Source organism: Styela clava, chromosome 11, assembly GCF_964204865.1.
Source record: "Styela clava chromosome 11, kaStyClav1.hap1.2, whole genome shotgun sequence".
NCBI lineage: Eukaryota > Metazoa > Chordata > Ascidiacea > Stolidobranchia > Styelidae > Styela > Styela clava.
In genome coordinates this window covers 1,053,679-1,070,762 of record NC_135260.1, presented here as the reverse complement: position 1 = coordinate 1,070,762, position 17,084 = coordinate 1,053,679, and the positions used below count along the sequence as shown (strand labels likewise).

At 37.4% G+C, this 17,084-nt stretch overlaps 1 protein-coding gene across 1 annotated transcript; it reads left to right on the top strand.

Moving 5' to 3' along the window:
* Positions 1-12,400: 12,400 nt before the first annotated feature.
* LOC120347778 (ferritin heavy chain B-like) lies at positions 12,401-16,574 on the top strand. The gene is made up of 5 exons (XM_039417866.2): positions 12,401-12,578; positions 12,793-12,891; positions 14,362-14,508; positions 15,041-15,166; positions 15,997-16,574. Exons 1-5 carry the CDS (start codon positions 12,570-12,572, stop codon positions 16,132-16,134), a joined length of 519 nt encoding a protein of 172 aa, XP_039273800.1. The 5' UTR covers positions 12,401-12,569; the 3' UTR covers positions 16,135-16,574.
* Positions 16,575-17,084: the final 510 nt, after the last annotated feature.

The following is a 17,084-nucleotide window of genomic DNA, read 5'->3' as shown; positions in this document are numbered from 1 at the left end:
TCAGGGCTAATTTTTCACTGTTGGATATAATTAAAATTACAATTTGGTTTTATCAACGAGAACGTGAAAGACATGATGACGTCGCTAGATAACCTAGTAAATATTCCAACTGAGCAACTGTTGCAACAGCTCGTAAAAATAGGAAAAATTTTCCCGAGAAAATCCCACTTCAAATAATACCTGATTTAAACGTGTGCTTTAGGTTGATGACGTTTTACACTTGCGGGGGAAAGCGATATGTGTTTTTCATAAGGAACGCAGAGCTTCAACGTTGCAACGTGATTGCGTAACGAAGTAATTAGGGAACGTCATTGTTTAACTCAGGTTGGCGCAGCGAACATGTGAAGAATTGGAGAACATTGAATAAATTAGCTTATACAAGTTAACTGGTGCACGATAAATTCGATCTTATGGTACCATTCGAAATCTATCTTTAATCTCTACAAATGTGTTGATATCATATCAGGTTGAAACAAGAACAAATCGAAGTTTTTGTTATATAATTCAAAAGCTTTTCAAAAAAATTTCACGTTTTCCAATTTTGCCGATTTTTGTACGATGATCGCGACATTGTGTCTCCATCTCATAATTATAATTAGTCTCCTGGATTGTCTCTCAAACAATATAAAACTTATCTGAATATAATATAAGGTTCGGGAGATATGAGGTTTCAAATTTGCATAACTCGCAAGAGATGATAAGATAACTATCGCTTTCACAAAACCGCACGGTACCAGTAACTTTCACTAAGCAAATAGCAAAAGAAAAATACTGAATTTACCCGAATAAAATGCAAAACAGTAACAAATTGACGAACGAAACCTAGACTCGCCGATTTGCTGGACACAAAATGGCGTCCGATATGCATCATTGCACTTCGTGTCTCCACTTGGTTTATAGTCACTTTGCTGGCGACCGTTCAATATCGCGTCACCTCGTCCTAGAGTTACCATATTTTTGTGACCTCAAAGCGGGACGCCTCTAAAGACCATAGCTGTGATTTTTTAAATTTACCGATTTTACATCAGGGAGGCCTACATATAAAACCATCCCGACTGTCTTCATTGACCATGTCGTCAACGGGAGTTCATGCGCTGCCTGTCTAAATATCGGTTTCAGTTCGAAAAATAGAAGGGAATTTACGCCAACGTTAAGCAACCTCAAATAGAACATGCTAATTGGTGAAGTTCGTCAATTATGCCGACTGGCTGAACGCCGAAGAGGGACTTTTGGATCACCTGTCGGGATGTCGGGACAAGACGTTAAAAAGTAGGAATGTCCCGCCTAAAACGTGACTGATGGTAAGCCTACTTTCGCCTAATGCGGGCGGGTCTCTATCTAAGTACTGGTAGAGAACGTATCATAACGAATTTTGCACATGTCAGTCATAACCGCCACCTGAATCTCCATTGTTACGTAACATCAGAGTCAAACACTACGTAATGAAAAGTAAACGGTAAAAAATGGTAAAATGAATTTATTGATTCGTATACACAGCATCTAAATTAAGAAACAATAAAACAAATATAAATAATGCACTATGTAAAATATTCCATCATATTTTAGGTATGTTTAACACAACTCAGTTAGTTTTCGCGGCGCATTTAGCAACTCGCCACGACGAACCAATTGGGAACCGCTGAATTAGACCAATTTTATTTATCAATTTTAGCCTTTCAATTGTTGGTGTTCCGCGAGGCGAGATACAAAGTGTAAGTGTTCCGTGGCCAAAAAAGTTTAGGAAGCGCTGTTCCAGCTTGTTTGCCCATTCCTGCTTTTCTCCTAAGCAAAACTTGAGGTGCTTGCGATACTTCTGCCCCACGGAACACAACATTTTAATGCTCGCGCTCCGCAATCACCGCCGGAGACACTGATTGTTCACATCTGTTTCGATCACGATGCCCCATTGTGATGTCACAGAACTGTTGGCCTGTGATATTACAGAAAGAGTTCAATTCATGTCACCACAAGTTTACTAAATGCAGAGCCGTAGCTGACGCTGTCCTGTTGCACGTTTGTCAAATATCGAAGCAGACTGGATGTCACACATGTCATTAGAGATGCGCTTTATATTCTTTTGGTCGTTTCACTATACGGCGCATTGATTTTTTGTAGTAATCTTTCAATTTTTTGTTTTAGTGCACATGGCCGCGAATCAATAAAAAAGGGGTCTGTCATGAAATTATTTTCAAGAAGTTTGTGAACCACTGGCCTAACCCTAACCTGATACACATACTTCAAAAGTACATTTTCACGGGCCCTTAGTTTAGGGCTTAGGCGGTTTTGCTCGGCTCGGAACTCTATCAACCACACGTGAGGTGTGAGACAAGATAGCTCAGAGGGACCAAACGGCCTGCCGACAAATTCCGTACAGCTCGCAGAACAGTTTTAGCGTACGCTATTAAACCATTGGCAGAAATTTGTACTTAAATTAGCAGAACAATTTTGATTTTTTTAAAACTATTCCAACTGGGAATGGTCGTTTTCCTGATCCCGATGACGGGATTTATGTTTGTTAGAATCACGGAATTTCATTGTTGTATCTATAAATGTCAAGACGATGGCTATATGTATGTAGGAATGACGTCCTGTGATCGGTAAAAAGAGAATGAATTGTCTTGTGCAGGCAGGACCTAGTCCAGCGTTTCCCAACCTTTTTTCGTCGCGGACTATTTTCTCATCGGCGAAAACCTTTGCGGACTCAAGATGCGATTATTGCAACCGTACTCTGTGTGAAAAAGCACTAAAACCAAACACACAAATTTTAAAATTATAAGAGCCGACTTTTTTAGTGTATAATAGCCTTTTCTGTCGCACAATATTCGGCGCTCCCGTAGTATGTGTACCAAAATTGAGGACACCAGAACGTAGTATGTATATATACCAAACTAGGGTTAGGCCATAATTTCTGGTATAAATACTACGGGAGTCATTTGACTAGGCCCCAAACTCGTAATAGAATTAAATGAGAAAAATTGGGACGAAAATTGTGGCCTAACCCTAGCCTGGTACACATACTACGTTCCGGTGTACGCCATCTCCGTGCACATACTACGAGGGCACCCAATATTCAATCCATGACAACGACGAGAATTAAAAATGTCTTTCTATTTTAATTTAATGGTGTTCATGGTAACTCGCGGTTGCGTCGACTTTTGACAAGATGAAAGTATTAGGCTACTTCTTTAGAATGCCACGGCAATCCGCGAACATAATAATGTGAGAATATATTGCGATTTTGTTATCACCGTTAAAAAAATCCTACTGTCTGCTATAAATTTCCAGAAAGTACAACTTGATTTAGTACTTATTAAAAATATATTTATAGTATATATATCAGTAAATCTAAAAATACATATTCATCGCCTTAAAATTCTCGCGGAACAACTTCTGGAGTAATCGTCGCGTTTACGTCACTCGTTCGAAGAGCCGACTTTTCAATGTTTTTTTCTGTTTCATAAAATATTCAATTCATGATCTATACGAGTATTTTTGAGATGGTTTGCTTCATTATTGAATTATTTGAGATCATTTCAATCTGGGGTACAGTACTACTATACAGCTACTCAGAAATTCCCACGACAATCCGCTTGGTAAAGCGCCCGATTATATTTGTTTTGATTCGTATTTTTGTGAATTCGACAAATCTGAGCTATTCGTACAACACTTACTGCGCTCCAGTACTGTACGTACCAATGTGGAGGTAGTAAAGCAATGAAATCTAAGGGAAAATGCCCTGGTACGTATACTACGGTAACACCCGAAATTTTGCGATTTGCATAACTAAAAAAGCGTTTTTAATCGGTCGCGGACCATCATAAAACAAAACTTATGGTGTTTTTCGTTTTATTTTCAGTATTTTGTATTGCCGCTTTTCAATATAAAAAAATTGAGTTGCCGCCATCGATCTACCAGAAAAAAAATTATTTCTCGTTGTTCGAACTCGCGAGAAACACCACTTAGGTATCTATCTCGTGTGGGTTTGTCGGAAATCCGCAAGTGAGTTGTGAAATACAATCGTTCGATTAAGCGACGCGCAAGTGACCTGTCGCGTCACTTGTTAATAAATTTTCGAATAGTAAATTGCTATTCTAATAGTTGAATATTCCATTATATGCACAGCCCTACTCAGTAACCAGTAATTATTGACTCGATTAATGCTATGTGAATAAACTTACTTTTCATGTTTTATGTAAATTCTAACGTAAATCGTAACTTGGCTGATAGTTAAGTTTCGCAAAAACGTTTGCGGCCCGCGGTGAATTTCTGACTCGTTGCGGACTCATTTAAATGCTCCGTGGACTCATTTGAGACTGCGGACTCGGGTTGGGAAACACTGACCTAATCGATGAAATGAGCTTGCGTCAAGTAACTCCTCGTTTGAAGAGACGTTTTGTGGCTTTTTTTAGTCAAGACTCTCCTCTATTTTCAAACGTTGGCCATGTGACAGCAGTGGCGAACCGCAGAGCTGACTTAGCGCCGTGCGATCAAGTTTAATTTTTCATCTAGGGCCGAGCTCCCAACTTAGACGGACTTGGTATTTTTTGATGGCCTGCTGACGCTACAAGAAATAAATTCATCATACAATAAGTGTAGAAAAAAAGGGGACCAAAGTAAACTGAGAGCAAACGTATTTCTTCACCCTCAACAACGTTAAACCCCAGTGTCTGGCATGTTTTCAAGTAATATGTGTCACGAAAGAATATAATTTTGAGCGACATTACAAAACCAAACGCAAAAAAAAGATGCCGAAAATACCACGATATTTTTCGGGAAGCAATTTTGAAATAACTAAAGGCTTTATAGAGTTTCCTTGAAATCTGATTAGAACGACAAACTCTCATTTTTAAATAAAGTATAATTAAAGTGAGAGAACTCGCGATGTTTTGATCACTTTTGGGTTTTCTCCGACTGCAGCCCGCGAAACCTCCTTAAAAGTTTTTGCGGCCCTTCAACCTTGGAACACCCTAAGATAGTTTATTCCAAGCCCTCCTCTCGCGGCTGCGCGTAAGTTGATCATTAGTATGAGGTGTTTGCGATCAATATTTTGCTGTTTCAAGTCTAAAGTTGCGCTATAAACCACAAATTCGGAATCTTGAGTCTTCTGATTCATTCGACACAGTGAACAAAAAACCAAACTGTTTATCGAGCAGCGACACCAAAGGGCTTACCATATAGGTACCGATGCGGTTTTCGTGCCCATATATTCGAGCATTGCTCACTATTTTTAAGTAATTTCGTCATCATAGTACGATTGTTTCGTTACTTTCTCTGCCGAGTGAACGACCCCAATTAATGAATCCGACCTATCACCTGTACAAACAAAAATCACCCCACATTCATCACGATGAACAAACAAATGATATTTGCTGTATCAGCGTCGTTATCTAAATATTTTTTGAAACATTGTTTTGATATTGTTTGTTCTCGAGTCAGAACGAAGGACAGTTGTAGAAAATGTAAAATGGTCATGCTCCTGGTGTAATTCACACACACATGGTCCGATAGGATACTTGCCACATATTTTAATTTTCAATGTTTTTGTTCAACGCAGGCTCCCGATTTTTACGATAGAAAATGCATTGCAAACACTGCTACCTATTTAAACACTAATTCCTATTTATGTACACATTATTGTATCGCTCAATGGCGACAGGGTGGTTGCTTAGAAACATAGACGCGGTAAATTCAGTTCGGAATTTCGTTAATTAGAAGTAGAAAAGAAAGGCAAACACAATTAAAAATATCGGTGCTCCCGAAGTATGCGAACCAAGATGGCGGACATCGGAACGTAACATGGGTAACAGGTTAGGGTTAGGCGATAATTTTTTTCCAATTTTCCCTATTTTAGTCCTATTATCAGTTCGAAGACTAGCCAAGAGCCTCCCGTAGTATTTATACCTAAAATTATGGCCTAACCCTAACCTAGTACACATATTACATTCCGATGTCCGCCATCTTGGTTCGCATACTTCGGGAGCCCCAAAATATCATATTGTTTTTAGAGCAATTAAAGTTATTTTTTTTTATAAAAAGGAGAAATAAAAAGCACTTCACAAAATAGCATTTCGTGCTGAACAATGGAAAATATGTCACTCAAATGTTGTGAAAAAAAAACACTTCACACTATTCAATGAACATATATATATGCTCATTGCACTATTCTATTGCAGTAAAATTGCACACACTTTACCAATTCGCTACAGCCATTTTTGTCGTCATGGCGTGAACCTGCTTGTCAACAACTCAGTTGTGCTGTCAGTTATTAAATATGGAGGTAACGTTAAACAAGATACTGTAGTCACACAGTCATACAATAACAAGCAGGGAAAATGAAAGTCATATATACAATCAACCATTGAAGAACATTAAAGTTCAAACTTAAGTTTAAAATAGAAAGCTAGTTTGAACATTACAAAACTAAATTACAGAACATTACAGAACTAAATTACAAAAAGGACGAAATTGAATAAAAAAGATTCCTTCAGACTATGCAAGGACATGTGTAGAAAGATAATTATTATAAATCATCATCAATATTACAATTCATCGTGTTGAATATCGACAAATTAGTTTGATTAATTTCATTCTGCAATGTCTGACCATCAGGAGTAACCCAATTGCCATATTCTGATTTTTAAATAAAATCAACCAAGTATGCATTACTTCGCAGTGAACTAATTTCATCTATAGTTTATTATTTTCAGGGCTGGGCATTTCGAATCGAATAGTAAATTATTCGAATCGGTTCAGAGCGAAATTTCGAATTGCCGCCATCTTGTTTTTTATCTTTCCGCCAATTGTCGAGTTAAATTTCTCAACTTTTTTTATTGAAGCCATACTTTTTCAACGCAATTGTGACATATGACTCTTTTTCTGTAGTGAGTTATTGATGAAAACGTGTTTTTTATTGGGTGTAAACGCTCATCAATCTGTTTGAGGGATGTATATTACGTTTCCAGTAATTTATATGTCTGGAGGACCAAATACAGAAAGAAAGTTACATACAAATATATATCTCCCAAGTAATCGAGATTCGATTCGAAAAAAATATTCGATTCGATTCTGCAATCATCAGGTATTCAAAAATGCCCAGCCCTAACTATAATTCAATACATTTGTGCTTGGACATAAGCAGTTGGGTGCTCCCGAAGTATGCGAACCAAGATGGCGGACATGGGTAACAGGTTAGGGTTAGGCGATAATTTTTTTCCAATTTTCCATATTTTAGTCCTATTATCAGTTCGAAGACTAGCCAAGAGCCTCCCGTAGTATTTATTCCTAAAAGTATGGCCTAACCCTAACCTAGTACACATATTACATTACGATGTCCGCCATCTTGGTTCGCATACTTCGGGAGCCCCGCAGTTGTCCATTTTTGGAAATTGTGGATAATTGAATACAATTCATCACCCTGGGTATGCCAAATAGAAATTCCATTGCTAACAGGGGCGTATCCAGAAATTTTCAAAGGGGGGGGGGGGGGGGTTCTGAAATTTTTATTTGTCAAGTTAGATCGAAACAGCTATCGGGTCCGATCGAACGCTGGAATACGCGGGTTTTTATTAGTCTTGGGTGTCTAAAAAGCATTTCAAGCTACGGAAAATTGCTATCTATGATACAGAAAAATGATTTTATTTTTTATTTTTTTAAAAAAAGGGGGGAGGGGTTGACCCGCAAAACCACCCCTCTGGCTACGCCACTGATTGCTAACTGAATACCATTGCAATTTTGTTCAACTTGACTAAATCCACTTTAAATTCAACTCCCACAGGAAAGAAAACTAGTCATAGAGTATAATAAAATTAAACAGTCAGGGAAGAATTCAAGTATAAATATGCATCAAAAATAAATAATATCCTTGGAATTAAACCAATAATACTATAACTTCGCCAGCCATAGTTTACAAAAATATTAAGCGAGAATATCGGTCCGAGACCGGAGACCTATCGATCAAAAGTTAGGGGATCCCCCAGATAAGCGCTCTTACTCCATAGTGACACCTTGTGTCCCATCACTAATTAATTAATAACTCGCTAATTATACTACATAATTCATCCAAAATAAATAGGCTTCTGGTACGACATATGATGAATGCACATGCAAAATCTGGAGCAGATTCAATCTCGCTTTCGTGAGATATCGCGTGCATCTAACAGGCAAACAAACCTATCAACAAAGACAGACAAATACCTATCAACATACTTACCGATTAAAATCGATAAGTAACGAATGTGAAATAATGTGTCGCTCGACCAGAAGAGCCGTCGCGGTGCGCGTCGAAAATCGCTCTGCAGGAGAAACTGGAACGACGTCGCGCGCCACCGCTAAGAGCGACGCTTTCTTTGTAAATTGTAAACGACGTCATTCGAAACAATGGGAAGCGATCTCAGGCGCATTTCGCGTCGCATCCAGTGTAAGCGCCCCTTAACACTAGCTATGGATTCATTGAAGCTTGGACAAATAGAGAAGTTTTATTTGTTCTTTATGCATGGTAAGGGCATAATTAAAAATGGATAAAGAATAGAATTTAACGTAAAAGGTTGAATACCACTAGTGTAATGAAAGAAAGGTAGCATATTCATGTTGTGAAGAAAAGAGTAGTGTAAATTTGTTGCTTGCAAAATTGACTCCGAAAGCATAACGAGTTTATTAACCCCCAACCACCCAATCATATCTAGCGCATATCATAATTAGGCTCTTTTGCACGGCTGCAAATGCAGATTGCAATCGTCTGGCGCAAGTTTGTTGGTATGCGTCATATGACACGTAAGCAAAAACAGCTAAATAGCATGACTAAGCGTTAATTTTTGCAATAACCGAATACGCGTCAATCCGGCCATGACTTAGCGTTTATTATGCCTACAATAGTGTATCAGGTTTTAGTTGTTTGCATGGGTCATCTATGGTGGCCCATCGTTGTCACGCGTAAAATTTGAAAAAAAATGAAAAAGCGAAAATAAAAAAATTGTTGTGAAAAAACATAAAAATATTCGAAAAAAAAAGAAAAAAAAATTAAAAAAAAATTAAAAATAAAAACAAAAAAAAAACGAAAAAAAAAAAATTTAAAAAAAAATTGGATAAAAAGAAAATAAAAAGGTTGACAACGATGGTCCGCCTCGTGGCCCATCGTTGTCACGCGTTTTTATTTTTAGAAAATTTGATGCTGCTGGGGACCAACGTTGTCAGGCTTAATCCTACACGCACAAATGTGTTTCTAACTCACTACTGATTTTCATGAGCAATATCCAATAAATTCAAAACGAAAATGTTCTATAAATTCTCCATGCTAAGTTCAACCACAAGCAATATATTTATAATAATGATAGGAAAATATAGAATTGAATACGAAAATTCGTTTTTACGTGTAAAAGGTAATTGAATTGGAAAATGATGCTTAACTGCTCAGTTGTCTGGACACTCGTGCGATGCCGGTACGGTACCGTCTGACCGTACCGGTACCCATGCAATCACTCATGAAAGAATGGGAGCTACGGATAGTCTCGTAGAATATAGACTACTGAAACACTCTCTGCGCCTGCCCCATAACGTACAGCCGTAACGTACCGATCCAGACAAATGATGAATCGCCCGTGCTCAACCATTTATTTCAATCCATACCTCGACTCACTATATTCTACTAGGATCGAGGTATGGATTGAAATAAATGGTTGAGCACGGGCGATTTATCATTTGTCTGGATCGGTACGTTACGGCTGTACGGTATGAGGCAGGCGCAGAGAGTGTTTCAGTAGTCTATATTCTACGAGACTATCCGTATCTCCCATTCTTTCATGAGTGATTGCATGGCTACCGGGACGGTCAGACGCAAAGCGACTATAACCGACTATCGGTATTTGGTAAGACGGTACGGTACCGGCATCGCGTACATCGTATTCAATTCTATATTCTCTTATCATTATTATAAATATATTACTTCTTGTTTGAATTTATAGAACATTTTCATATTGAATATTGCTCAAGAAAATCAGTAGTGAGTTGGAAACCCAGGAAACACATTTGTGCGCGTAGGATTATGCCTGACAACGTTGGTCCCAAGCAGAAGCAAATTTTCGAGGCGGACCATCGTTGTCAACCTTTTTATTTTCTTTTTATTAAATTTTTTTTTTCGTTTTTTTTTTTAATTTTTTTTTTAATTTTAATTTTTTTTTTTCATTTTTTTTTTTCAATTATTTTTATGTTTTTTCACAACTATTTTTTTATTTTCGGTTTTTTATTTTATTTTTTATTTTTATTTTCAATTTTACGCGTGACAACGATGGGCCACCATAGTCATCTTTTATAGTCGTCGGTACTTGAAGTTGATCTTTTGTAGAAAGCCCCTGCAAAAAATACCACCGCTAACTTGGTGAGCGAAATCTGTTGTGCTTGAAACGTGGCGGGATGTTTTTCTCAAATTTCACAGTTTTGCGTTAGTGGCGGGAGCTTTCTGCAAAAGATCCCTTGAATGTAGCGATATTTAAAAAAATAGTTAGGGCTTCGTTTATTTCGCGATCGAGGTTCGTGCGTTTTACACGATTAACAACTCAACTATCCCAGTGCCAGGCCTGGTAACGAAAGAGAAAGGCAATAGTTTACCACATCATTAAAGTATCATCAACACTCTTTTCTCTCGGAATAAATATAAAAATCCTATTCTTTCAACTAAACATCAAGGTTTTGTTGCTAAAATAACCGTTTCTACCAGAGCTTGATTTATTGCAATTAATATCTAATCCGTTGGCATTTTTTCGATATAATTTATTATTTCAATGCAGTTTTCACGTCATAAAAAAACATAGAAACAGAATCTCATAAAAATTTAACTTGTGTCATGAGCGGCGGCGGGGGACCTTGAAAGTTTTTCAAACAGCGACACTCATAACGACGTCTCGTTTGGCGGGTATAAACCCTCAATCGTAACGGTAGAGTTTGAAACATTGTATACAACCAGTATTGCGCTAGTTTAGCGGTTCCCAAACGGGGTCCTGTGTAACATCAAGGGGGCCACAGACAGTGGTGGGATTCAAATTTTTTGTCAACTGTCTTATTTTTTAGCTGGTTCTGTTACAAAAAGTCATGCTTTTTTAAGTAATGCCAACCGGTTCGCTGATCTCTGATAAAATTCCGTGAGACGTTTTTATAGAACCGGTGCGAACCGGCTGAATCCCACCACTGACTACAGAGAAGTTGGAGTGGGGGCACAATGCTAGGCGGATAACTGACTTTACGTTTCACAATACATGAGAACTCCCCGTTCTTCCTGGTTACATTGGTTGATAGGGTTATTTTTGCACAGGGTATTTTCACTTCGTTGAGAATGGATTGTTTCAACATAATGGGATTTGAAAGTTACTAATCATAGTAACACTCTTAATAACACTGGGATGATAAACAGAAAGGCTATGTGTGCTAAAAGCTTCCACGAGCCATAAAAGGTTGGCTTGGGAATCACAACCATTGCGCTAGTTAATGTTGGGAGACCAACAACCGACAAAAAAGACTTGCAAAGTGACGAGAGGAAATTACTAAATGATTTATTTTGAACTCTGTCATAGTGTAAAAACATGACAAACAGAGAACACACACGCAGGGTGAAAATTCAGGAAAGCTGACAAACCCTCAATTAGACCTTAATAAAAGCACTAAATGGACAATTCGCCCGTCTGACATAAAATACAAGTAAAAATGCGTTAAATAATAATTTATAATCGGGCTTGTCAGCATTGTGATAATAGAATTCTGTGTCATATCAATATCACGGGTTACGTAACATAGAAAATTGTTGTCAAAATATTTGTCTTTTCACATGGCCGATTGTGCGCCATTGATAAATATTGTCATCTGCAACCATATGTCATCGATGACCGATCATTAAGACAGAAACGACGAGATCACGCGATAATGACTCAACAAAATTTCTTTCGCACAAACATGGCGTATAGGCTGTTGGCAATATGTCCTGCACTCCACATGAAATATTGAAATTTTCCTGATTATTTTAGCTAATTCGAAGAGAAATTTTACAAACTGGTATGTTTAAGCAGAATGAAATTATTAATTACTTATGCCAGGTTTTTAGAGGTGGAATTCATCACGACTTTTCAGTTAAAAGAGAAATAATATCCTTTGAAGTAGGAGGGTTTGAAATAAAAGTAACAGCATGACATTTGTCTAGTCATGGGATTCGAAAACAGGAATGTTCCCACTATCTTAAATTATATTGAATAAAAAATTATTTATTACAAAAATAAAACTGAAAATAGATTATATTAAACATTTAATTAGTATAAAAGCCACTTTAAATAGTTAGTCACAGATTTTAACAAAGATATTCAAAAGACTTTATATATAAGATTGGAGGGGAACACCACCCGTTGTTTACGGCCTCTGTATAACAGCCTTGCTTGCAATTCGCTTCAACATTTCGTCGATTTCAACAAATTGATCGGGTCCCTGGGTCGTCAGTGAACGAACGGGATTTTAATTGCTTGAAAATCAACGACTTTTGAAGATTTTACAACAATTACGAATTATTTTTACTGCTCGTCAACGAAAAGAACAGCAACATGTCTCAGGTTTGTTGGAATTATCTTTCTATTGCTGTTCAGCTGTATGAACTGTACGTTACCGTACGCATTGTGGAATTGTCCATGTAATTCTTTCATTTCTCCTGTTTTAAACTTCATTTGAAGTTATATCCACATCTGTATGTATGTCTGCTTTGTGTTTTAGTCATTTTTGTACCACAATTAAGTTCAAAATAAATTATCTCATTAATCTTCATTTCAGCAAACCAAAGCGACAAGTGAGTGGGCGAAAGAATGTGAGACTGGACTCAATGGCCAGATCAGACTGGAATTGTACGCTTCATACACCTACTTATCATTGGTGCGTATTAAAGTTGTGAGGATTTGAATAAAACGTTGCCTTTTTGTTTGTCACCTTGAGCTACAAACCCCATGGACCTTTCCCCGAGCATCGACTTCCTTGTTTACCTCGTGACATTGGCCAATCAGCAAGATGTAAAAAGTGACGTAACAATGCCCCCTTTTCGCATCCGCTCAGACACTTTTCTCACTCAGACAGATTTTCAAGCGTGGTTGTAAACATTACCTCGTTTTCGAACTCTATTCGTTAGTTTTCAGTTGTGTTTCGGAAAATTAAACAAAAATCAGATAATTCAATGATTACTCTGTCTTCCTAGGAGTTTTAATTTAATTGCAGTAATGAAAAATAGTGTAGAAAGAGCTGTGATAGACTATCCTGAAATTCTTTACCGGTACTTTTAAAAAAACAGATTGTTGTATGCGATGAATCATAATGATGGTTTGAAACACATACCCCATTTTACAGGCGCTAACTCGGAAAAGCACTCTTAAAATAGCCCCAAAAATTTTGCAATGGTGAAGTATAGGAAGAATTTTCCGGGGTTCAAAGGTCGGGGAAAGGTCCATAATACTTAAAACGGGACAAACACTTGCTGTTATAAACGACGCTTAACAATTACAATGGCAACAGGATAGATTTTCAAATGTTACACGACAGGTTTCTGAGTTGATTATGATTAAATTGTAACATGCACATAAATTCAATCGTGTATTAATCACTTAGGAAAAATATTTTCAAGACGAAATATTATTGTGTATTACTTGCGGTAGCAAACAAAAAGCGGCATAAAATCGGACTCTGTAGGCAGCATTCACAATTATTTCTAGTAGAGCCCCTATATCCTCTTTCCGTGAAGTTTTAGACAGTGTTGGGAGGCTTGAGTCATTGGCTCAAGTCCCCATCCATTAAAGATTCTGAATAACTAGAACAAAGTATTTCCAAATGTTACATACAGTTTTCGATTAGATCGGGAAGTTGTAGCATTATCATCTCGTAACAATTATAAAACAATGTCACATTTAAAATTATGCATCGTTATTAGACTTGATCTGATAATATCCAATATGCAAGATCAAGTTTTGCAATAATACCAAAATTGTGTGGGAATTCCTTGTTTATTTTCCCATATATTAACATTGTTATCTGATATATCTCACTGTGGGTCGCACAGAAAAAATGGGTCGAGAACTGAAAAAGGTTGGGAAACGCTTATCTGAATGACTCTTTGACTTTTTACTTAACTTACAACCAGTGAAACTTGATTTGGTGATCTACTCAGATCGCCACTTATCAGACTTGAAGCAACTCAAATCATCTGTAGCGTATGATTCGAACTTAGTTATGGACTAGACTAGAAACTCAGCTGGACCTGGGTTGACTTCTGCATGAACGTGAACCAAATTAGATTGTATATTTGAAAATTTCGGATAGTAAAATATGCAAATATAACCATAACCATATTTATCACAGAGTCACTTCTTTGATCGCAATGATGTTGCGTTGCACAAGATATCTGAGTATTTCAAAGAACAGTCGCACGAAGAGCGTGAACATGCTGAGAAAATGATGAAGTATCACAACAAACGGGGAGGAAACACAGTCTTCAGTGATATCACTGTAAGTTTTCTTAATGTTCAGTAATTAATTTTTCCACCATACTAACGTACACATTGTGAATAAACAATACAAAAAAGAAGTGAAAATGGTACTTTAGGGGGAAGGTAGGATCGAGACACTAAGACTGGTTATCGAGCAGCGACACCCATAGATTTTAGTTGAGTTTTTTTACATTATTAAAAAATCTTAACTGACATTGCAGATGTCACCCCTGTCCAACACCTCACACAGGGTATAATAAATTAAGTAGACAATGTCGTTCAGAAAATATATCCAGACCCTCCCAAATTCAACGTCGTATGTGTACCAGGTTAGGGTTAGGCCATAATTCCAGGTACAAATACTACGGGAGTCACTTGGCTTGTCCCTGAATTTGAAATAGACCTAAAATAAGGTAAGTTGGAATAAAATTATGACCTATCCCTAACCGGGTACAGAGTACCAAAATAGATTGACCAATTAGTTGCAGATTGAGTGATCTCCCACATGTTAGTGTTTTTTTGTACTATAACAATCTTTCCTTCATCCAAAGGCTCCTCAGCCGCTGAACCTGACAAACTGCAGCATCATCAAGGCGATGCAAGCAGCCTTGGAACTGGAGGAGACTGTGTACCGTAATCTGCTGAAGTTGCATGACACTGCTGAGAACGATCCCGAGGTAGGTTGAAGTTCTGTTTCCCTCATAACTAGGCTTTAGACAAGAAGTAATATAAAGGAACTAACGAGGGCAAATTACAGATCATGGACCAAATCCCACCGACAGTCTTAAAGTGCTCTTAAATTAAGGTCACTCACTCAATTAGTGAGAGGATGAGTGGTATAACTGTTTTGAATTGTAATGGGTTGAAATTTTCAACTCTGATTCATATATTGTAAAATACACCGCAAATATTGCTCGGTGCAAGCCTTAGTTTGTTGCCCCCTAAGAAGTGCTTCGAGGCCCCCATTTGGGGGTCGGAGGGACCAGTTTGAAAAATTTGACAGATCTATTGAGTCTGTAACTCACCTACAATAACCAGTGGGGAATGCTCTTTTGAAAACGATGCTTGGAATCAAGATCACAAATTGGAATATAATAATTAAAATAACAGGCAAATAAAGTAAATGATCGAAACAAATAAATAAAAACCGATTATAGAATTAAAAGCAAACAAAACCCTATTAAGTGATTTTAAGTCTTACAAAATTCAAATTACAAGATGTTGCCAAAAGAAGTGGCAAATATTATCTATCCCATTGAGGCGTAGTTTGCGAAACTCTAATTAATTGGTTTTCAAACTTTTTGGGCCGCGCGCCCCCTTTTTAGAAATTGTCTTGCGCCCCACTTAAAAAATAACTAGCTAGCAGTATGCCACAGATAAGGAAGATAGTATGACGAAACACGTTGATGGAACATATTTATCCAAAGTTTAAATTAGTTCACGCCCTGTCAAAAAATTGTCGCCGTTTGAGAACCACTGCTCTTAATCTAAAGCTTTCCTTCTACAGTTCCAAGACTTCATTGAAGCAAACTTCCTCCACGAGCAAGTTGACGCGATCCACAAGCTGAAGGGCTACATCACCAACCTTAAACGTGTCGGAGAAGGCCTGGGTGAATTCCTGTTCAACAAACATTTCGAGGAGTAAAAATTTTACGCGTTCCTCCTGCCCGCACTGCTCACAGTGGGATATAATCAACATCCATGGCCAAGTTTGTTCCGTAGATACTGCATATGATGCTTTATTTATGTTCAATCTAGCATGGTAAAAAGTTTGATTATATTTCACTGGATTTTAAATTCTCATTATTGTGATTCATAAAGGATTCTTATAATATTATGATGCAACAGTTTGTTTCTTTTTATATCTGTCCTATAACTTTACACCCCCATCTTTGAAAAATGAAAAAGGGTAATCAAGATGGTCCTCCCTAAAAGATAATCCTCCCACATTTTGAATTTTGAACTTATTTTTGATTGAATATTATTTTCTTGTATTAGAATTTCATTCCCTTCATTTATTAGCTTTGCAATCTATTGAAAATCTTTTCACGATGACGTAATAAAGCAGTGTGTGTTATGTAATAATGGGTATTACCTCTCCCGAGTAGGATTTGATGACAGTGTGGTGAAGAAGTCTTCAAACTCCCAAAAAAACTGATCTAAATTTTGTTTCGTTTGATTCCGATTCATTCGGTTTAGATGAATTTACTCATTTAGTAGAGTCTTCGATAGATGATTTTCGTTAGCCTTAAAATTGAAACTAGATAGCGATCGGAGATCGCCGACTTATTAATCCGCGTGTAACCAAAATACATAGACTCCACATCGCAGCAGCATTGTTACGCACACAATCGTTTGCAGCGACGAAAGTTAGGGGATCCCCAAAACAGATCGGTCGGACTCAACAGCGACACCGCGTGTCCTATAACTAATTAATTAATAATACCGTGCTAATTATTCATACAACATAATTCATCCAAAATCAATAGACGTCTGGTCCGAGATATGATGAATGCACATACAGAATTTGAAGCAGATTCAATCTCGCTGCCGTGAGTTATCGTGTAACATACGAAAGTGTTGACAAATATACCT